Source organism: Dendropsophus ebraccatus, chromosome 10 (genome assembly GCF_027789765.1).
Source record: "Dendropsophus ebraccatus isolate aDenEbr1 chromosome 10, aDenEbr1.pat, whole genome shotgun sequence".
NCBI classification, from domain to species: domain Eukaryota; kingdom Metazoa; phylum Chordata; class Amphibia; order Anura; family Hylidae; genus Dendropsophus; species Dendropsophus ebraccatus.
Window position 1 is genome coordinate 2,503,695 of NC_091463.1, and position 22,732 is coordinate 2,526,426.

The following is a 22,732-nucleotide window of genomic DNA, read 5'->3' on the forward strand; positions in this document are numbered from 1 at the left end:
CCCGCCCCCCCAGCATCCATCTCCACCTTCTCTGCCTCTTCTGGGTGATTCGCTTCTTCTTGTAAGATCCTTGGTATCATGGCGATGCAGATCAGCGGTGTCTTGTACAGCAGATGCCTGGAGACTGCGCAGTGAACACTGGGACCTCCATTCTCTGTAACCGCTCCCTCAGGATCAGGAGGTGAATGTGGCGAATGGTCACCTGCTTATTAAAGGAATATGGCCGCCACTGGAACTGCTGTGTGTTCTGTGTCCCAAGACGACCCCCAACCTCAGGCCTAGGCTCTAACGTATGAACTCACAAGAGCAGATTACTCAGGGATCCCTTATACAATGGCGGCCACGGGTCCAACCCAAAGTACTGAACATGGTTCTACCGAGTGTAGAGTCCAGTCTGCCCCCCCCCGGTGATCAGGTATCAGGGGTGGGGAGATCGCTCCCCTCCTGCTGCGGATAATCTTCAAGTTTTCTATAAATAGATGCCTGTCACCCCCTCCAGCCCATCCTCCGTGTGACCCCTAAATGTCTGTATGTGAAAAAACTTCACCCCACAATGAAATGTTCTGTGTCGGGGAGCAGACTCTCTGTCTCTTTTCTCTTCAGAAGCCGATGAAGTCAGTGAATATATCCAGAGACTTATGGGGTGTTTACACAGACAGATTAATCTATCAGATCATTGAAGCCAAAGCCAGGAGCAGACTATAAATAGGGAACATAAAGGGGAGACTGAGATTTCTCCTCTCCTTACATCTATTCCTGGCTTTGGCTTCAATAAATTTGTGTAAAGGCACCATAACACCTGTCCTGCCTCCACAGCTGTGGGTTTGTTTCAGTGTATCGTTATAGTCAGACACACATCTGGCTGGCGGCACTTACCTTCACCGATACAACCCCCTGTAACAACCCCCCAGCGCCATCCAGAGATCGCGCTATACAATGTCCCTCTGAGCAGCAGCCGCAATAGCTTCTGGTTATAGTTCTTAATAAAGGATGTGTTGTTGTGGGTGACCACGCCCTCTTTGTCTAAGCCCCTCCTACATACACTTTTCATACACCAGGCTTCCAGCACGGCTCCGTACCCACAACCCAAACAAAATGGTACGAAATGACTGCTGTGCCATTCAGCCATGTAACGTGTGCGGCTTCATGTGTGGACTACAGCTCCCAGCATGCACTCCCAGCTGGAGACCCCAGTGTATAGGAATCACACGGCAGACAATGATCAGGGGATCGGTAGCCGCTCATCTTACAGATAAATATATATTTACATATGTTACAGTGAAGCAGCGAGCGCCCCCAGGGGGCCGGCGGTGACAGTGCAGCGTTGTGGCCCAGTGATCCTTCCTGTCAGGAGATCGTACACACGCTGCTGTTTTTTTGGTTCTTAATCGCTTGACGTTTCTGTAATTCTCGAGAGATTCTCCTCTTGATGCCGAGAAGATACAACTCACGGTCAAACTGCCCGGCGGCCAAAGGGATACTGGAGAGAGCGAGAGAAGGACAGAGTGTTACACAACTACAACTCCCAGCATGCTCTGGGGCTGAATACAAAACCATAAGGGAGGCCTCTGGAAATGTGCGGACTGTGACTCACTTGTCTCTGCCGGGTCTGATCCGCACTTCATATAACCCAAACACTGGCCGGTGGTCGGAGGTCTTCACCAGCGAGCAGGAGGCGTACTTCACCACACGGATGTCCCCCTTGTTCCGGCTCTTATAGACCACCCGATCCTGAGGAAATCCATAGATCAAGGCACAGACTGAGTGACTCCTAATCCTGCGGCAATGGGGGTCCCAGACCACGTCCACACCAGAGACCCCTATGCTGAGGGCTTGTGTGGCTGATGTCAGAGAATGGAGCAGCGAACATTCATTCTCTATGGGGCAGTGGAGATGGATGAAGGCAGCGAACAGCGGCAAATGAGGCCCACCGCCCGGATATCAGGGACCCCGGGGGTCATATTCACCGATTCATCTCCTATCACTATGAACATGGATCCGCCTCATGAGACACGTGACACCCCCCACACACACACGCTACCAGACACGTGTGACCCCTCCACCCCAAGGCTGACCTACCAGACACATGTGACCCCCACCCCCGGGGCCAAGCTACCGAAACATGTGACCCCACCCCCCCACCCCCCGGGGCTGAGCTGCCAGACACATGTGACCACCCCCACGCTACCAGACATGTGCCTCCCACCCCCGGGGCTGAGCTACCAGACACATGTGACCCCTCACACCATCCCTGGGGCCAAACTACCCGAAACATGTGACCCCCCCCCAGCAGAGCTACCATACACATGTGACCCCCACTCCTGGGGCTGAGCTACCAGACACATGTGAGGCCCCCCTACACTACCAGACACGTGCCCCCCACCCCTAGGGTTGAGCTACCAGACACTTGTGACCCCCCCCCCACACACACACACACGCTAACAGAAACATGTGCCCCCCCCCCACCCCTGAGGCTGAGCTACCAGACACGTACCCCCCAGCCGAGCTACCAGACACAGATGTGACCCCCCCCATCTTAATTCTCGGACCTCATCCCATCCCCCCAGGTGAAGCGGGGCCTCTTACCGTATATGACGGGGTTCTCTGCTTTGATGTGGTGTCATATTGGTCACAGCCAATGTCAAACTTATATGTGGGGAGAAACTGAATCGTTCCTTCTTCAAAACCTTTAAATATGGAGCCTGGAGAATGAGACAGATCAGAAGCTGAATGTGCGCAAGGAGGAGGAGGAGCGGCCCCAGTGCCTGCAGGGGGGAGGAGGAGCGGCCCCAGTGCCTGCAGGGGGGAGGAGGAGCGGCCCCAGTGCCTGCAGGGGGGAGGAGGAGCGGCCCCAGTGCCTGCAGGGGGGAGGAGGAGCGGCCCCAGTGCCTGCAGGGGGGAGGAGGAGCGGCCCCAGTGCCTGCAGGGGGGAGGAGGAGCGGCCCCAGTGCCTGCAGGGGGGAGGAGGAGCGGCCCCAGTGCCTGCAGGGGGGAGGAGGAGCGGCCCCAGTGCCTGGGGGAGGAAGAGGAAGTGCGGCCCCGGTGCCTGCGGGAGGAAGAGGAAGTGCGGCCCCGGTGCCTGCGGGAGGAAGAGGAAGTGCGGCACCGGTGCCTGCGGGAGGAAGAGGAAGTGCGGCCCCGGTGCCTGCGGGAGGAAGAGGAAGTGCGGCCCCGGTGCCTGCGGGAGGAAGAGGAAGTGCGGCCCCGGTGCCTGCGGGAGGAAGAGGAAGTGCGGCACCGGTGCCTGCGGGAGGAAGAGGAAGTGCGGCACCGGTGCCTGCGGGAGGAAGAGGAAGTGCGGCTCCGATGCCTGCGGGAGGAAGAGGAAGTGCGGCCCCGGTGCCTGCGGGAGGAAGAGGAAGTGCGGCACCGGTGCCTGCGGGAGGAAGAGGAAGTGCGGCCCCGATGCCTGCGGGAGGAAGAGGAAGTGCGGCCCCGCTGCCTGCGGGAGGAAGAGGAAGTGCGGCCCCGGTGCCTGCGGGAGGAAGAGGAAGTGCGGCCCCGGTGCCTGCGGGAGGAAGAGGAAGTGCGGCCCCGCTGCCTGCGGGAGGAAGAGGAAGTGCGGCACCGGTGCCTGCGGGAGGAAGAGGAAGTGCGGCACCGGTGCCTGCGGGAGGAAGAGGAAGTGCGGCCCCGGTGCCTGCGGGAGGAAGAGGAAGTGCGGCCCCGATGCCTGCGGGAGGAGGAGAAGGCGTCTGCAGAGATGGTAACTCAGACCTCCTGCTTAGGACTTGGCTCTTCCCTCCTGATCCCCAACACCTGTGGACACCCCTGAGCCCGCGGCCGCAGTTGGGGGCACCGGGAGACAAGTAAATCTGATGAAATATGACATGACCCCATTCTGCCCCATTACCGTCATTCATCTCTTTGATCAGCTGATCGTACTGCAGCAGGTGCGACATGTCGCGCTCCGGTTTACGTTGTAGTATTGAATTCACTCCTGGACGATCCTTGTTCAACCGGAAGTTAAAGTCCCCGAACCAGAAAACTTCATCAAATCGGCTTGTGACGTCCACTAAAGGGTTAAAGAGAAGCTGTAAGGAGGAGGCACCAGGGGCCGGAGCAGGAGGTCACTCAGTGTACAGACCCCCCCCCACAATCTGGGGGTACAATGCTCAGCTATACCCCATTAACCCCTGGTGGGCTGCTCTTCCCCAGTGGATTCATAGGGTAACACTGTGGATGTACATCCAGGGATGTGAACCTGCCGCACAAGTGAACAACGGGGGGCGCTACAGATGATCACATGACCACTGGACAGAGGACTGGTCCTCCTCATATGTCACATACACCGATCACAAGACACAATATTATATACAATAGGGATCTAATATTACTACTGACACCAGCGCCACACCAGGCCATGGGCTGTACTGCACCTCAGTTCTATTTCAGAGAATGGGCTGCAATACCAAAACCAACCTGCGGAGAGGTGTGGGGCGCTGTAAGCCATGTTTCTCTAATCCCTTTCAGTGCAGCTATGAGGACGTGCGGTCCTGGTGGATGGTTGGTACTTACGGGGACTGGAGCGGTATGGGTTTGTGTCAGGGATATTACGAGGTAGCGCCAAACCCTCCACAATCTTCTTGTAGTCGAGGATCCTCTCACTGACTTTCCCATCTCCGGCTGCCAAGAGAAACGCGGGTCAGATCACACCCACACAGCTCCAGCACAATGCTCAATGCTTATCCAGGTCAGGCGCCACCATTACTGAAACATCTCTGATATGTCACTAAGATGCCTCGGGGTGAAGCGCTCGCCTAGGTGCTTCATCTCCTCCAGCCAGGAGATATGGGAAGAGGAGTATATACAAAGTCTATGGAGCCTGAGGAGAGATGCACCAGGTTGAGAGCTTCTCCCAGCCTCTTCTAGTGATCTGGGAATCAGTCCCTGACCAATCACAACTTATATATATATATATATAGTGCGTACGGAAAGTATTCAAACCCCTTTAAAGGGGAACTCCAGGTAGAGGTTAAAAAAATGAAACTTCTGCAGAAGCATAACGCATTACTTACCTGTCTATCCCAGTATTGAAACAACCAAAAATCCATTTCTTTGGAGGGGTTTTTGTTCTGTATTGTGTTTCTGTCCTTCCTGGTTGATCAGTTCCCAGAATACAATGCTTTCCCTCAGCTGATCATCACAGTCCCCCACCCATCACAATCAGTAAAATTAGTGCTGCACCTGCTTCTGGCCGGTCAGAGATGGTGAATCATTCAGGGGATTGGGGGATCCAGCTCTGCCTCCTGTGACATCACGCCCTGCCCCCTGTCTGCATCATCAGCTTGTACTCAGCAAACACACACAATGTGAGACAAGGAGGCATGGAAGATTTGTCTCCTGAGGGGGGAAAGCAGAGGGAGCAGGAGACAATGTGGGTTGCACAGGGGCCATTTTTTTTACTTCCTGGATTTCTACCAGTGTGGCAGAACAGCACAGATACATTAATACATTGTATAGACGCATATATTTAACTTTTATTGTACTTTTAATAGAAAACAAGATTTTCTTATCCGGAGTTCCCCTTTAAATGTTTTACTCTTTATTTCATTTGGTAAGTTCAAAAAAGTTCATTTTTTTGCTCATTAATGTATACTCTGCGCCCCCCCATTACCAGACACTCTGCACCCCCCATTACCAGACACTCTGCACCCACCATTACCTGCACCCCCCATTACCAGACACTCTGCACCCCCCATTACCAGACACTCTGCGTGTCCGGTAATAGGGGTGCAGGTAATGGGGGTGCAGAGTGTGCGGTAATGTGGGTGCAGAGTGTGCGGTAATGGGGGTGCAGGTAATGGGGGTGCAGAGTGTCCGGTAATGGGGGTGCAGAGTGTGCGGTAATGGGGGTGCAGAGTGTCCGGTAATGGGGGTGCAGAGTGTCCGGTAATGGGGGTGCAGAGTGTCCGGTAATGGGGGTGCAGAGTGTCCGGTAATGGGGGTGCAGAGTGTCCGGTAATGGGGGTGCAGGTAATGGGGGTGCAGAGTGTCCGGTAATGTGGGTGCAGAGTGTCCGGTAATGGGGGTGCAGAGTGTCCGGTAATGGGGGTGCAGGTAATGGGGGTGCAGAGTGTCCGGTAATGTGGGTGCAGAGTGTGCAGTAATGGGGGTGCAGAGTGTCCGGTAATGGGGGTGCAGAGTGTCCGGTAATGGGGGTGCAGGTAATGGGGGTGCAGAGTGTCCGGTAATGTGGGTGCAGAGTGTCCGGTATGGGGGTGCAGAGTGTCCGGTAATGGGGGTGCAGGTAATGGGGGTGCAGAGTGTCCGGTAATGTGGGTGCAGAGTGTGCAGTAATGGGGGTGCAGAGTGTCCGGTAATGGGGGTGCAGAGTGTCCGGTAATGTGGGTGCAGAGTGTGCAGTAATGGGGGTGCAGAGTGTCCGGTAATGGGGGTGCAGAGTGTCCGGTAATGTGGGTGCAGAGTGTGCAGTAATGGGGGTGCAGAGTGTCCGGTAATGAGCAAAAAAATTTACTTTTTTTAACTTACCAAAGAGTGAAAAATGTAAAGGGTTCTGAATACATTCCGTAGCCCCTGTATAAATGAGAGTGAGATCCTCGGCTTCACATACTCCAGGCTGGACGGATATTCTTACATGTGAAGTGCGATGTGATGAAAAGGAAGGAGGTGCCAAAAAATGTGAAGGACACGCCCAGCGCTCCCTTAGTCTTGATCTGTGAGACAATCCGTGTGGTCACTGTGGCGTATTCCACCTCTGTAGAGGGAACACAAGGCCGGATTATTACATGTAGCGAGAATAGCGGCCCTACAGGGCACTGCTACAGAGCCCCCCCCCCCCCCCTACAGGGCACTGCTACAGAGCCCCCCCCCCCCCCCACAGGGCACTGCTACAGAGCCCCCCCCCTACAGGGCACTGCTACAGAGCCCCCCCCCCCCCCACAGGGCACTGCTACACAGCCCCCCCCCCCCCCACACACACACACACACACACAGGGCACTGCTACAGAGCCCCCCCCCCACAGGGCACTGCTACACAGCCCCCCCCACACACACACAGGGCACTGCTACAGAGCCCCCCCCCTACAGGGCACTGCTACAGAGCCCCCCCCCCCCCCCCCACAGGGCACTGCTACACAGCCCCCCCCCCCACACACACACACACACCACACAGGGCACTGCTACAGAGCCCCCCCCCCACAGGGCACTGCTACACAGCCCCCCCACACACACACACACACAGGGCACTGCTACAGAGCCCCCCCACAGGGCACTGCTACACAGCCCCCCCCCACACACACACACACAGGGCACTGCTACAGCCCCCCCCCCCACACACACCACAGGGCACTGCTACAGAGCCCCCCCCCCTACAGGGCACTGCTACAGAGCCCTCCCCCCCCACACACACACACAGGGCACTGCTACAGAGCCCCCCCCCACACACACACACACACACACACACACACACACAGGGCACTGCTACAGAGCCCCCCCACACACACACACACAGGGCACTGCTACAGAGCCCCCCCCTTACAGGGCACTGCTACAGAGCCCCCCCCCCCCCACAGGGCACTGCTACACAGCCCCCCCCACACACACACAGGGCACTGCTACAGAGCCCCCCCCCCCACAGGGCATTGCTACAGAGCCCCCCCCCCTACAGGACACTGCTACGGATCCCCCCCCCCACAGGGCACTGCTACAGAGCCCCCCCCCACAGGGCACTGCTACAGAGCCCCCCCCCCCCCCACAGGGCACTGCTACACAGCCCCACACACACACACACACACACACACAGGGCACTGCTACAGAGCCCCCCCCCCCCCACAGGGCACTGCTACACAGCCCCCCCCCCCACACACACACAGGGCACTGCTACAGAGCCCCCCCACAGGGCACTGCTACACAGCCCCCTCCACACACACACACAGGGCACTGCTACAGAGCCCCCCCACAGGGCACTGCTACACAGCTCCCCCCCCCACACACACACACAGGGCACTGCTACAGAGCCCCCCCCCCACACACACACACAGGGCACTGCTACAGAGCCCCCCCCCCACACACAACACACACAGGGCACTGCTACAGAGCCCCCCCCCTACAGGGCACTGCTACAGAGCCCCCCCCCCCCACAGGGCACTGCTACACAGCCCCCCCCACACACACACAGGGCACTGCTACAGAGCCCCCCCCACAGGGCACTGCTACAGAGCCCCCCCCCCTACAGGGCACTGCTACAGAGCCACCCCCCCACAGGGCACTGCTACACAGCCCCCCCCCCCCACACACACACAGGGCACTGCTACAGAGCCCCCCCCGCCCCTACAGGGCACTGATACAGAGCCCCCTCCCACACACACAGGGTACTGCTACAGAGCTCCCCCCCCCTACAGGGCACTGCTACAGAGCCCCCCCCCCCCACACACACACACACACACAGGGCACTGCTACAGAGCCCCCACACACACACACCGGGCACTGCTACAGAGCCCCCCCCCCCCCACACACACACAACACACACAAGGCACTTCTACAGAGCCCCCCCCCCCCCCCACAGGGCACTGCTACAGAGCCCCCCCCCCACACACACACACAGGGCACTGCTACAGAGCCCCCCCCCCCCCCCACAGGGCACTGCTACAGAGCCCCCCCCACACACACACACACACACACAGGGCACTGCTACAGAGCCCCCCCCACACACACACACACACACACAGGGCACTGCTACAGAGCCCCCCCCCCCCCCCACACACACACACACAGGCACTTCTACAGAGCCCCCCCCACACAGGGCACTGCTACAGAGCCCCCCCCCCCCCCCCACACACACACAGGGCACTGCTACAGAGCCCCCCCCCCCCCCACAGGGCACTGCTACACAGCCCCCCCCCCCTACAGGGCACTGCTACAGGGTCACCCAGATATGAGGAGTGAGCGGATCTCACCAGAACAGAACCAGATCAGGTCTCGTCTAATGAAGAGTGAGAGGTAGAGGACCCCATGAGCGCTGGAGTGGAGCAGCACATAATGGGGTCCGAGGGTCTCCTGCAGCCGGATCTCCCACTCCCGCCTGTAAGGAGACACAAGGGACAGTAGTGACATCACCCTCATCATCATCACCCCAGACATCACCCTCATCATCATCATCACCCCAGACATCACCCTCATCATCATCATCACCCCAGACATCACCCTCATCATCATCATCACCCCAGACATCACCCTCATCATCATCATCACCCCAGACATCACCCTCATCATCATCATCACCCCAGACATCACCCTCATCATCACCCCAGACATCACCCTCATCATCATCATCATCACCCCAGACATCACCCTCATCATCATCACCTCAGACATCACCCTCATCATCATCATCACCCCAGACATCACCCTCATCATCATCATCATCACCCCAGACATCACCCTCATCATCATCATCACCTCAGACATCACCCTCATCATCATCACCCCAGACATCACCCTCATCATCATCATCACCCCAGACATCACCCTCATCATCATCATCACCCCAGACATCACCCTCATCATCACCCCAGACATCACCCCAGACATCACCCTCATCATCATCATCACCCCAGACATCACCCTCATCATCATCATCACCCCAGACATCACCCTCATCATCACCCCAGACATCACCCCAGACATCACCCTCATCATCATCATCACCCCAGACATCACCCCAGACATCACCCTCATCATCATCATCACCCCAGACATCACCCTCATCATCATCATCACCCCAGACATCACCCTCATCATCATCATCACCCCAGACATCACCCTCATCATCACCCCAGACATCACCCTCATCATCATCATCATCACCCCAGACATCACCCTCATCATCATCACCTCAGACATCACCCTCATCATCATCACCCCAGACATCACCCTCATCATCATCATCACCCCAGACATCACCCTCATCATCATCATCATCATCACCCCAGACATCACCCTCATCATCATCATCACCCCAGACATCACCCTCATCATCATCACCCCAGACATCACCCTCATCATCATCATCATCACCCCAGACATCACCCTCATCACCCCAGACATCACCCTCATCATCATCATCACCCCAGACATCACCCTCATCATCATCATCATCACCCCAGACATCACCCTCATCATCATCATCACCTCAGACATCACCCTCATCATCATCACCCCAGACATCACCCTCATCATCATCATCACCCCAGACATCACCCTCATCATCATCATCACCCCAGACATCACCCTCATCATCACCCCAGACATCACCCTCATCATCATCATCACCCCAGACATCACCCTCATCATCATCACCCCAGACATTACCCTCATCATCACCCTCATCATCATCACCCCAGACATCACCCTCATCATCACCCTCGACATCATCACCCTCATCATCATCATCACCCCAGACATCACCCTCATCATCATCACCCCAGACATTACCCTCATCATCACCCTCATCATCATCATCACCCCAGACATCACCCTCATCATCATCATCACCCCAGACATCACCCTCATCATCATCACCCCAGACATCACCCTCATCATCATCATCATCACCCCAGACATCACCGTCATCATCATCACCCCAGACATCACCCTCATCATCATCATCATCACCCCAGACATCACCGTCATCATCATCATCACCCCAGACATCACCCTCATCATCATCACCCCAGACATCACCCCAGACATCACCCTCATCATCATCATCACCCTCATCATCATCATCATCATCATCACCCCAGACATCACCCTCATCGACATCACCCCAGACATCACCCTCATCATCATCATCACCCCAGACATCACCCTCATCGACATCACCCCAGACATCACCCTCATCACCCCAGACATCACCCTCATCATCATCATCACCCCAGACATCACCCTCATCATCATCATCACCCCAGACATCACCCTCATCATCATCATCACCCCAGACATCACCCTCATCATCATCACCCCAGACATCACCCTCATCACCATCATCACCCCAGACATCACCCTCATCATCATCACCCCAGACATCACCCTCATCATCATCACCCCAGACATCACCCTCATCATCACCCTCATCATCACCCCAGACATCACCCTCATCGACATCACCCCAGACATCACCCTCATCATCATCACCCCAGACATCACCGTCATCATCATCATCACCCCAGACATCACCCTCATCATCACCCCAGACATCACCCTCATCATCATCACCCCAGACATCACCCTCATCATCATCATCATCACCCCAGACATCACCCTCATCATCATCATCACCCCAGACATCACCCTCATCATCATCATCACCCCAGACATCACCCTCATCATCATCTTCACCCCAGACATCACCCTCATCATCATCATCCTCATCATCATCCCAGACATCACCCTCATCATCACCCCAGACATCATCATCACCCTCATCCCAGACATCACCCTCATCATCATCATCATCATCACCCCAGACATCACCCTCATCATCATCATCATCACCCCAGACATCACCCTCATCATCATCACCCCAGACATCACCCTCATCATCATCATCATCACCCCAGACATCACCCTCATCATCATCACCCCAGACATCACCGTCATCATCATCATCACCCCAATCACCCGACATCACCCTCATCATCATCATCACCCCAGACATCACCCTCATCATCACCCCAGACAGCACCCGCATCATCACCCCAGACATCACCTCTCTCATCATCACCCCAGACTCAACCCTCAGACATCATCATCATCACCCCAGACATCACCCTCATCATCCCCCCGACATCACCCTTCATCCTCACCCAGACATCACCCTCATCATCATCACCCCAGACATCACCCTCATCATCATCATCACCCCAGACATCACCCTCATCATCATCATCACCCCAGACATCACTGTCACCCCATCATCATCATCATCACCCCAGACATCACCCTCATCATCATCATCATCACCCCAGACATCACCCTCATCACCCCAGACATCACCCTCATCATCATCTCACCCCAGACATCACCCTCATCATCACCCAGACATCACCCTCATCATCACCCCAGACATCACCCTCATCATCATCACCCCAGACATCACCCTCATCACCCCAGACATCACCCTCATCATCACCCTCATCATCACCCCAGACATCACCCTCATCATCATCATCACCCCAGACATCACCCTCATCATCACCCTCATCATCACCCCAGACATCACCCTCATCATCATCATCACCCCAGACATCACCCTCATCATCATCACCCCAGACATCACCCTCATCATCATCATCACCCCAGACATCACCCTCATCATCATCATCACCCTCATCATCATCATCACCCCAGACATCACCCTCATCATCATCATCACCCCAGACATCACCCTCCTCATCATCACCCCAGACATCACCCTCATCATCATCACCCCAGACATCACCCTCATCACCCCAGACATCACCCTCATCATCACCCTCATCATCACCCCAGACATCACCCTCATCATCATCACCCCAGACATCACCCTCATCATCATCATCACCCCAGACATCACCCTCATCGACATCACCCCAGACATCACCCTCATCATCATCATCACCCCAGACATCACCCTCATCATCATCACCCCAGACATCACCCTCATCATCATCACCCCAGACATCACCCTCATCATCACCCTCATCATCATCATCACCCCAGACATCACCCTCATCGACATCACCCCAGACATCACCCTCATCATCATCACCCCAGACATCACCCTCATCGACATCACCCCAGACATCACCCTCATCATCATCATCATCACCCCAGACATCACCGTCATCATCATCACCCCAGACATCACCCTCATCATCACCCCAGACATCACCCTCATCATCATCATCACCCCAGACATCACCCTCATCGACATCACCCCAGACATCACCCTCATCATCACCCCAGACATTACCCTCATCATCATCATCACCCCAGACATCACCCTCATCATCATCATCACCCCAGACATCACCCTCATCATCATCACCCCAGACATCACCCTCATCATCATCACCCCAGACATCACCCTCATCACCCCAGACATCACCCTCATCATCACCCCAGACATCACCCTCATCATCATCATCACCCCAGGACAATCACCCTCATCATCATCATCACCCCAGAGACATCACCCTCATCGACATCACCCCAGACATCACCCTCATCATCATCATCACCCCAGACATCACCCTCATCATCATCACCCCAGACATCACCCTCATCATCATCACCCCAGACATCACCCTCATCATCACCCTCATCATCATCATCACCCCAGACATCACCCTCATCGACATCACCCCAGACATCACCCTCATCACCCCAGACATCACCCTCATCATCACCCTCATCATCATCATCATCACCCCAGACATCACCGTCATCATCATCACCCCAGACATCACCCTCATCATCACCCCAGACATCACCCCATCATCATCATCACCCCAGACATCACCCTCATCGACATCACCCCAGACATCACCCTCATCATCACCCCAGACATTACCCTCATCATCATCATCACCCCAGACATCACCCTCATCATCATCATCATCATCATCACCCCAGACATCACCCTCATCATCATCATCACCCCAGACATCACCCTCATCATCACCCCAGACATCACCCTCATCATCATCATCACCCCAGACATCACCCTCATCATCATCATCACCCCAGACATCACCCTCATCATCATCATCACCCCAGACATCACCCTCATCATCATCATCACCCCAGACATCACCCTCATCATCATCATCACCCCAGACATCACCCTCATCATCATCATCATCACCCCAGACATCACCCTCATCATCATCACCCCAGACATCACCCTCATCATCATCACCCCAGACATCACCCTCATCATCATCATCACCCCAGACATCACCCTCATCATCATCATCACCCCAGACATCACCCTCATCATCACCCCAGACATCACCCTCATCATCACCCCAGACATCACCCTCATCATCACCCCAGACATCACCCTCATCATCATCATCACCCCAGACATCACCCTCATCATCATCATCACCCCAGACATCACCCTCATCATCATCATCATCACCCCAGACATCACCCTCATCATCATCACCCCAGACATCACCCTCATCATCATCATCACCCCAGACATCACCCTCATCATCATCATCACCCCAGACATCACCCTCATCATCATCATCACCCCAGACATCACCCTCATCATCATCATCATCACCCCAGACATCACCCTCATCATCATCATCACCCCAGACATCACCCTCATCATCATCCCAGACATCACCCTCATCATCATCATCATCACCCCAGACATCACCCTCATCATCATCATCACCCCAGACATCACCCTCATCATCATCATCACCCCAGACATCACCCTCATCATCATCATCACCCCAGACATCACCCTCATCATCACCCTCATCATCACCCCAGACATCACCCTCATCATCATCATCATCACCCCAGACATCACCCTCATCATCATCATCACCCCAGACATCACCCTCATCATCATCATCATCACCCCAGACATCACCCTCATCATCATCATCACCCCGACATCACCCTCATCATCACCCCAGACATCACCCTCATCATCATCACCCCAGACATCACCCTCATCATCATCACCCCAGACATCACCATCATCATCACCCTCATCATCACCCCAGACATCACCCTCATCATCATCACCTTACACATCACCCTCATCATCACCCCAGACATCACCCTCATCATCATCATCACCTCAGACATCACCCTCATCATCACCTCAGACATCACCCTCATCATCATCACCCTGAGCCCCAGTGACCACCCCGATCATCCACTACAACCGCAGGGGTGAGTACCTGTGTGCACAATGACTACTCTCCCCACCATTCTACTATGCCACAGGTACAGGCAGGAAGTGTTGTCATGGGGATTTAGGAACAGCCTCAGACTTTGGGCCTGTAACCTCCAGCACAGATAACAACTCAACTCAATAGACACCGACCTACGGAGAGTGCTTCACAACCTGCAGGAGTACTACACCTCCCAGCATGCCCTGACAGACATCAACAGGTAGCACTGCCCCAGCTGGAGAGACACAGGATTACTGCGCCCCTCTATGGCCTCAGACACTGACCGCTCCGGGCTTCCTTCCTGGACTCCAATCACGTACATATCCTGCGCAAAATCATCATCTGACGGCAGCAGGAAATCATCCAGACTCTCCGGGAGCTCCTGCAGGAGGCAGACAAGGGGTTAACAGAGAGAGAGAGAGAGAGAGACAGCTATATCATCTACAGCATGGCGGCAAAATGGCTTCACATCCCCCGCAAAGAGAACAAAGGTCTGCGGGAGGAAGACTACAGAACAACATGGCGGCCGGGATCCATCATACACATCACACACATCAGCACCACCCGCAGCAACATGGCGGCCAGGACCCATCACACACATCAGCACCACCGGCAGCAACATGGCGACCGGAACCCATCATACACATCAGCACCACCGGCAGCAACATGGCGGCCGGAACCCATCACACACAACAGCACCATCGGCAGCAAAACGGCACCCGGGATCCATCATACACATCAGCACCACCGGCAGCAACATGGCGGTCCGGGATCCATCATACACATCAGCACCACCGGCAGCAACATGGCGGTCCGGGATCCATCACACACAACAGCACCACCGGCAGCAACATGGCGGCCAGGACGCATCACACACATCAGCACCACCGGCAGCAACATGGCGGTCTGAGATCCATCATACACATCAGCACCACCGGCAGCAACATGGCGGCCAGGACCCATCACACACAACAGCACCACCGGCAGCAAAACGGCACCCGGGATCCATCACACACATCAGCACCACCGGCAGCAACATGGCGGCCGGGACCCATCACACACATCAGCACCACCGGCAGCAACATGGCGACCGGAACCCATCATACACATCAGCACCACCGGCAGCAACATGGCGGCCGGAACCCATCACACACAACAGCACCATCGGCAGCAAAACGGCACCCGGGATCCATCATACACATCAGCACCACCGGCAGCAACATGGCGGTCCGGGATCCATCATACACATCAGCACCACCGGCAGCAACATGGCGGTCCGGGATCCATCACACACAACAGCACCATCGGCAGCAACATGGCGGCCAGGACGCATCACACACATCAGCACCACCGGCAGCAACATGGCGGTCTGAGATCCATCATACACATCAGCACCACCGGCAGCAACATGGCGGCCAGGACCCATCACACACAACAGCACCACCGGCAGCAAAACGGCACCCGGGATCCATCACACACATCAGCACCACCGGCAGCAACATGGCGGCCGGGACCCATCACACACATCAGCACCACCGGCAGCAACATGGCGGCCGGGACCCATCACACACATCAGCACCACCGGCAGCAGCGGCTCATACCCGGATCCCTCACACTGTGCAGAGCGGAGGGATCAGGAGGGAGTTCCAGGCCTGACACCTCCGGGAGCCGCCGCTCAGCACAGGAAGGAAACTATTTATAGGCGTCTCAGGACACGCGGGTAATTATAGCGACAGCGTGATGTGTGACCAGAGAACATGGCAGACAGTCCCCTCTCCTCTGCCCCCTCCCTGCTGTCACCCACTATCCCCTCTCCTCCACCCCCCCACCCACTGTCCCCTCTCCTCCACCCCCCCCACCCACTGTCCCCTCTCCTCCACCCCCCCACCCGCTGTCCCCTCCACGTCTCCTCCCTTCTCTCCCCACCCGTTGTCCCCTCCACGTCTCCTCCCTTCTCCCCCCCACCCGCTGTCCCCTCCACGTCTCCTCCCTTCTCTCCCCACCCGCTGTCCCCTCCACGTCTCCTCCCTTCTCTCCCCACCCGCTGTCCCCTCCACGTCTCCTCCCTTCTTTCCCCACCCGCTGTCCCCTCCACGTCTCCTCCCTTCTCTCCCCACCCGCTGTCCCCTCCACGTCTCCTCCCTTCTTTCCCCACCCGCTGTCCCCTCCACGTCTCCTCCCTTCTCTCCCCACCCGCTGTCCCCTCCACGTCTCCTCCCTTCTCTCCCCACCGGCTGTCCCCTCCACGTCTCCTCCCTTCTCTCCTCACCCGCTGTCCCCATCCACGTCCCCTCCCTTCTCCCCCCACCCGCTGTCTCCTCCTTTCTCCCCCCACCCGCTGTCCCCTCTCCTCCACGTCTCCTCCCTTCTCCCCCCACCCGCTGTCTCCTCCACGTCTCCACCCTTCTCTCCCCACCCGCTGTCTCCTCCACGTCTCCTCCCTTCTCTCCCCACCCGCTGTCTCCTCCACGTCTCCTCCCTTCTCTCCCCACCCGCTGTCTCCTCCACGTCTCCTCCCTTCTCTCCCCACCCGCTGTCTCCTCCACGTCTCCTCCTTTCTCCCCCCACCCGCTGTCCCCTCTCCTCCACGTCTCCTCCCTTCTCCCCCCACCCGCTGTCTCCTCCACGTCTCCTCCTTTCTCCCCCCACCCGCTGTCCCCTCCCTTCTCTCCCCACCGGCTGTCCCCTCCCTTCTCCCCCCACCCGCTGTCCCCTCCCTTCTCTCCCCACCGGCTGTCCCCTCCCTTCTCCCCCCCACCCGCTGTCTCCTCCACGTCTCCTCCCTTCTTTCCCCACCCGCTGTCCCCTCCACGTCTCCTCCCTTCTCTCCCCACCCGCTGTCCCCTCCACGTCTCCTCCCTTCTCTCCCCACCGGCTGTCCCCTCCACGTCTCCTCCCTTCTCTCCTCACCCGCTGTCCCCTCCACGTCCCCTCCCTTCTCCCCCCACCCGCTGTCTCCTCCTTTCTCCCCCCACCCGCTGTCCCCTCTCCTCCACGTCTCCTCCCTTCTCCCCCCACCCGCTGTCTCCTCCACGTCTCCACCCTTCTCTCCCCACCCGCTGTCTCCTCCACGTCTCCTCCCTTCTCTCCCCACCCGCTGTCTCCTCCACGTCTCCTCCCTTCTCTCCCCACCCGCTGTCTCCTCCACGTCTCCTCCCTTCTCTCCCCACCCCGCTGTCTCCTCCACGTCTCCTCCTTTCTCCCCCCACCCGCTGTCCCCTCTCCTCCACGTCTCCTCCCTTCTCCCCCCACCCGCTGTCTCCTCCACGTCTCCTCCTTTCTCCCCCCACCCGCTGTCCCCTCCCTTCTCTCCCCACCGGCTGTCCCCTCCCTTCTCCCCCCACCCGCTGTCCCCTCCCTTCTCTCCCCACCGGCTGTCCCCTCCCTTCTCCCCCCACCCGCTGTCTCCTCCACGTCTCCTCCTTTTTTCCCCCCACCCGCTGTCCCCTCCCTTCTCCCCCCACCCGCTGTCCCCTCCCTTCTCCCCCCACCCGCTGTCCCCTCCCTTCTCCCCCCACCCGCTGTCCCCTCCCTTCTCCCCCCACCCGCTGTCCCCTCCCTTCTCCCCCCACCCGCTGTCCCCTCCCTTCTCCCCCCACCCGCTGTCCCCTCCCTTCTCCCCCAACCCGCTGTCCCCTCCCTTCTCCCCCCACCCGCTGTCCCCTCCCTTCTCCCCCCACCCGCTGTCTCCTCCACGTCTCCTCCCTTCTCCCCCCACCCGCTGTCTCCTCCACGTCTCCTCCCTTCTCCCCCCACCCGCTGTCCCCTCCACGTCTCCTCCCTTCTCCCCCCCACCCGCTGTCTCCTCCACGTCTCCTCCCTTCTCCCCCCACCCGCTGTCCCCTCCACATCTCCTCCCTTCTCCCCCCACCGGCTGTCCCCTCCACGTCTCCTCCCTTCTCCCCCCACCCGCTGTCTCCTCCACGTCTCCTCCCTTCTCCCCCCACCGGCTGTCCCCTCCCTTCTCTCCCCACCGGCTGTCCCCTCCCTTCTCTCCCCACCCGTTGTCCCCTCCCTTCTCTCCCCACCGGCTGTCCCCTCCCTTCTCCCCCCACCGGCTGTTCCCTCCCTTCTCCCCCCACCGGCTGTCCCCTCCAGGTCTCCTCCCTTCTCCCCCCACCCGCTGTCCCCTCCACGTCTCCTCCCTTCTCCCCCCACCCGCTGTCCCCTCTCCTCCACGTCACCTTCCTTCTCCCCCCACCGGCTGTTCCCTCCCTTCTCCCCCCACCCGCTGTCCCCTCTCCTCCACGTCTCCTCCCTTCTCCCCCCACCCGCTGTCCCCTCCCTTCTCCCCCCACCCGCTGTCTCCTCCCTTCTCCCCCCACCCGCTGTCCCCTCCATGCCCCCTCCGTTCTCCCCCCACCCGCTGTCCACTCCTTTCTCCCCCCACCCGCTGTCCCCTCCCTTCTCTCCCCACCGGCTGTCCCCTCCCTTCTCCCCCCACCGGCTGTCCCCTCCCTTCTCCCCCCACCGGCTGTCCCCTCCCTTCTCCCCCCACCGGCTGTCCCCTCCCTTCTCCCCCCACCCGCTGTCCCCTCCCTTCTCCCCCCCCCGGCTGTCCCCTCCCTTCTCCCCCCACCGGCTGTCCCCTCCCTTCTCCCCCCACCGGCTGTCCCCTCCCTTCTCCCCCCACCGGCTGTCCCCTCCCTTCTCCCCCCACCGGCTGTCCCCTCCCTTCTCTCCCCACCGGCTGTCCCCTCCCTTCTCCCCCCACCGGCTGTTCCCTCCCTTCTCCCCCCACCGGCTGTCCCCTCCAGGTCTCCTCCCTTCTCCCCCCACCCGCTGTCCCCTCCACGTCTCCTCCCTTCTCCCCCCACCCGCTGTCCCCTCCCTTCTCCCCCCACCGGCTGTCCCCTCCCTTCTCTCCCCACCGGCTGTCCCCTCCCTTCTCCCCCCACCGGCTGTCCCCTCCCTTCTCTCCCCACCGGCTGTCCCCTCCCTTCTCCCCCTACCGGCTGTCCCCTCCCTTCTCCCCCCACCGGCTGTCCCCTCCCTTCTCTCCCCACCGGCTGTCCGCTCCCTTCTCTCCCCCCCCCCCCCTCGCTCACCTTCCTTCCTTGCATGTTCCAGGTTGCAATGAAAACTCTCAGCAGCCTCTCTGGGAAATATCGGTCTAATTCCTCGGCTCCGAGCAGCGCCCCGCTGGCCAGGAGACTCCCCTCCAGGTAACTCCTGCGGGGACACAGAGGGGGAGGGGTCACTCATCACCATATGGGACCATATAACAGGAGAGACAAGCGAGACCCCCACCGTGATCACAGCTGTACATGGGCAGCGTGCCGACCCCCCCGGTGTGACCCCCAGTACAGCCCCTCACCCCAGCCACATCCAATGAGAAACATCCCAACACTGATCCCCCCCCACAAGAGATCAGACACCCCCCTCACTATCCTGCACTACAGCCAGACCCGTGGGCCCCATCCTGCTACTAAGCTCCCGCCGGTCAGTAGCTGGTGTAGCCGTACCTGCTGCGCACATCTTTGGAGCGGAGGGGGGTCAGCAGGCTGTAGGAGCTCCTCATGGAGTCATGGGTGCCGTTCAGCCGGGTGTCGCTCAGGCTGCTGCTCTGGCGGAGGGGCTGGCGCTGCCTGTAATCCGGGTAATCCGCCTCCATCCTATTAGTCGCCCTCAGTGTCCTGGCGTCTATCAGGGGGAGACGCTGCGGGGGCTTCATATCCCCCAGGACAGCAGCTTTGTGACTACCCGATAGATGACCGATTGCCGGAAACCTGGAGGCCGTGCTGGGCTGTGGGTCAGTGGCCCCCGGATCCCGGATGGTGGGGGGCCCCTGCAGGTGAGTGGCCCCTGGATCCTGGGTGGTGGGGGGCTCCTGCAGGGACCCGGTGGAGGAGCCGCTCTGGTTGGGGTCGGTCAGGCTCCCCTGACTGCTCCTGAACCTGCGATGCCAGTTCTGCTCGTCCAGGGAGAAGGCGCGCTCCAGTCTCCGCAGCCGCGGCTTTGGTCTGCCGGGGGGTCGGGGGGCTGTGCGCTCCGTGTGGTTCTTGCCGCCGTCCTGAGGCCTCTCTATCCAGTCCCGGATCTCCAGCTCATTACTCCCATCATCCATCCTCGCCGCCTCCTCCGCCATGACACTTCCCCTCTGCATGCTTACTGGCATGGCGGCTCCAGATCACCGGCGTGGCCCCTGGGCGGGGGACCCGGACCCCATGCTGAGGGCGATGACAGGAGACACGTTACCTCACCGAGCGGCAACTGGAAGAAGAGACACAGATGACGCCGATCGCCTGCACCGCGCTGGTTCCTATAGATACACAGGACCCGGGGGACTCCCTGCAGGAAGAGGAAACCCTCCGGAGCCTGACAGGTACACGGGGACCCCGACACCGGAGCTGGACCCCCAGGGCTAACCCCCCCCCCGACACCGGAGCTGGACCCCCAGGGCTAACCCCCCCCCCGACACCGGAGCTGGACCCCCGGAGCTAAACACCCCCCCCCCCCCGACACCGGAGCTGGACCCCCAGGGCTAAACACCCGCCCCCCCCCCCCCCCCGACAAAGGAGCTGGACCCCCAGGGCTAAACACCCCCCCCCCCCCCCCGACAAAGGAGTCGGACCCCCAGAGAGCCCCTCCTCTCGGGCGTCCCCGCACTCGCCCCCCCCCTCCCCCCGGGCGTCCCCGCACTCGCCCCCCCCCCCCCTCCCCCCGGGCGTCCCCGCACTCGCCCCCCCCCCCTCCCCCCGGGCGTCCCCGCACTCGCCCCCCCCCCTCCCCCCGGGCGTCCCCGCACTCGCCCCCCCCCCCCTCCCCCCGGGCGTCCCCGCACTCGCCCCCCCCCCCCTCCCCCCGGGCGTCCCCGCACTCGCCCCCCCCCCCTCCCCCCGGGCGTCCCCGCACTCGCCCCCCCCCCCCCTCCCCCCGGGCGTCCCCGGGCGTCCCCAGCACTCGCCCCCCCCCCTCCCCCCGGGCGTCCCCGGGCGTCCCCAGCACTCGCCCCCCCCCCTTCCCCCCGGGCGTCCCCGCACGTCGCCCCCCCCCCCCTCCCCCCGGGCGTCCCCGCACTCGCCCCCCCTCCCCCCGGGTGTCCCCGCACTCGCCCCCTCCTCCTTCCCCCGGGCGTCCCCGCACTCGCCCCTCCTCCTTCCCCCGGGCGTCCCCGCACTCGCCCCCCCCTCCCCCCGGGCGTCCCCGCACTCGCCCCCCCTCCCCCCGGGTGTCCCCGCACTCGCCCCTCCTCCTTCCCCCGGGCGTCCCCGCACTCGCCCCTCCTCCTTCCCCCGGGCGTCCCCGCACTCGCCCCCCCCTCCCCCCGGGCGTCCCCGCACTCGCCCCCCCTCCCCCCGGGTGTCCCCGCACTCGCCCCCCCTCCCCCCGGGTGTCCCCGCACTCGCCCCTCCTCCTCCCGGGTGTCCCCGCACTCGCCCCTCCTCCTCCCGGGCGTCCCCGCACTCGCCCCTCCTCCTCCCGGGCGTCCCCGCACTCGCCCCTCCTCCTCCCGGGTGTCCCCGCACTCGCCCCTCCTCTCCCCGGGTGTCTCTTCTTCCGGGTGTACGCCCGCTTGTATCACACTCACCTTTAAGCATCTCTAGAGCACATCCCGGCTCCTAGTAACCGGACAATGAGCGTCCTGGAGACCAGAAGAACCGCCCACCCTCCGCGCAGCGGCTCCCAGTGGTGGGAGGAGATTACTGCGCCTGCTCTATACAGCGGCCTCAGTGGTGAGAGATGACTGCACGTGATAGACACAGCGGCGCCCAGCGGCGGGAGGAGATCACTGCACATGATAGACACAGCGGCACCAAGCGGCGGGAGGAGATCGCTGCACATGATAGACACAGCGGCAC

General features: G+C 59.6%; 1 protein-coding gene across 1 annotated transcript; it reads right to left on the reverse strand.

The window, feature by feature from the left end:
- Window positions 1-1,244: 1,244 nt before the first annotated feature.
- Window positions 1,245-22,602, reverse strand: INPP5E (inositol polyphosphate-5-phosphatase E). The gene is made up of 11 exons (XM_069986824.1): window positions 22,462-22,602; window positions 20,396-21,143; window positions 19,979-20,102; window positions 15,215-15,312; window positions 8,919-9,043; window positions 6,599-6,718; window positions 4,519-4,626; window positions 3,854-4,015; window positions 2,587-2,702; window positions 1,595-1,731; window positions 1,245-1,480 (listed from the first exon to the last, which is right to left on the reverse strand). The coding sequence occupies exons 2-11, from the start codon at window positions 21,046-21,048 to the stop codon at window positions 1,348-1,350; spliced, it is 1,776 nt and encodes a 591-aa protein (XP_069842925.1). The 5' UTR covers window positions 21,049-21,143; window positions 22,462-22,602; the 3' UTR covers window positions 1,245-1,347.
- Window positions 22,603-22,732: the final 130 nt, after the last annotated feature.

Excerpts from the sequence above, each read along its gene's own strand:
- INPP5E (XM_069986824.1), bottom strand. The coding sequence starts at position 21,048 with ATGCCAGTAAGCATGCAGAGGGGAAGTGTCATGGCGGAGGAGGCGGCG. Across the intron at positions 4,627-6,598 it reads CATCACATCGCACTTCACAT|CCGGAGATGGGAAAGTCAGT; the intron begins GTAAGAATATCC and ends TTCTCTTGGCAG. Across the intron at positions 1,481-1,594 it reads ATCAGACCCGGCAGAGACAA|TATCCCTTTGGCCGCCGGGC; the intron begins GTGAGTCACAGT and ends CGCTCTCTCCAG.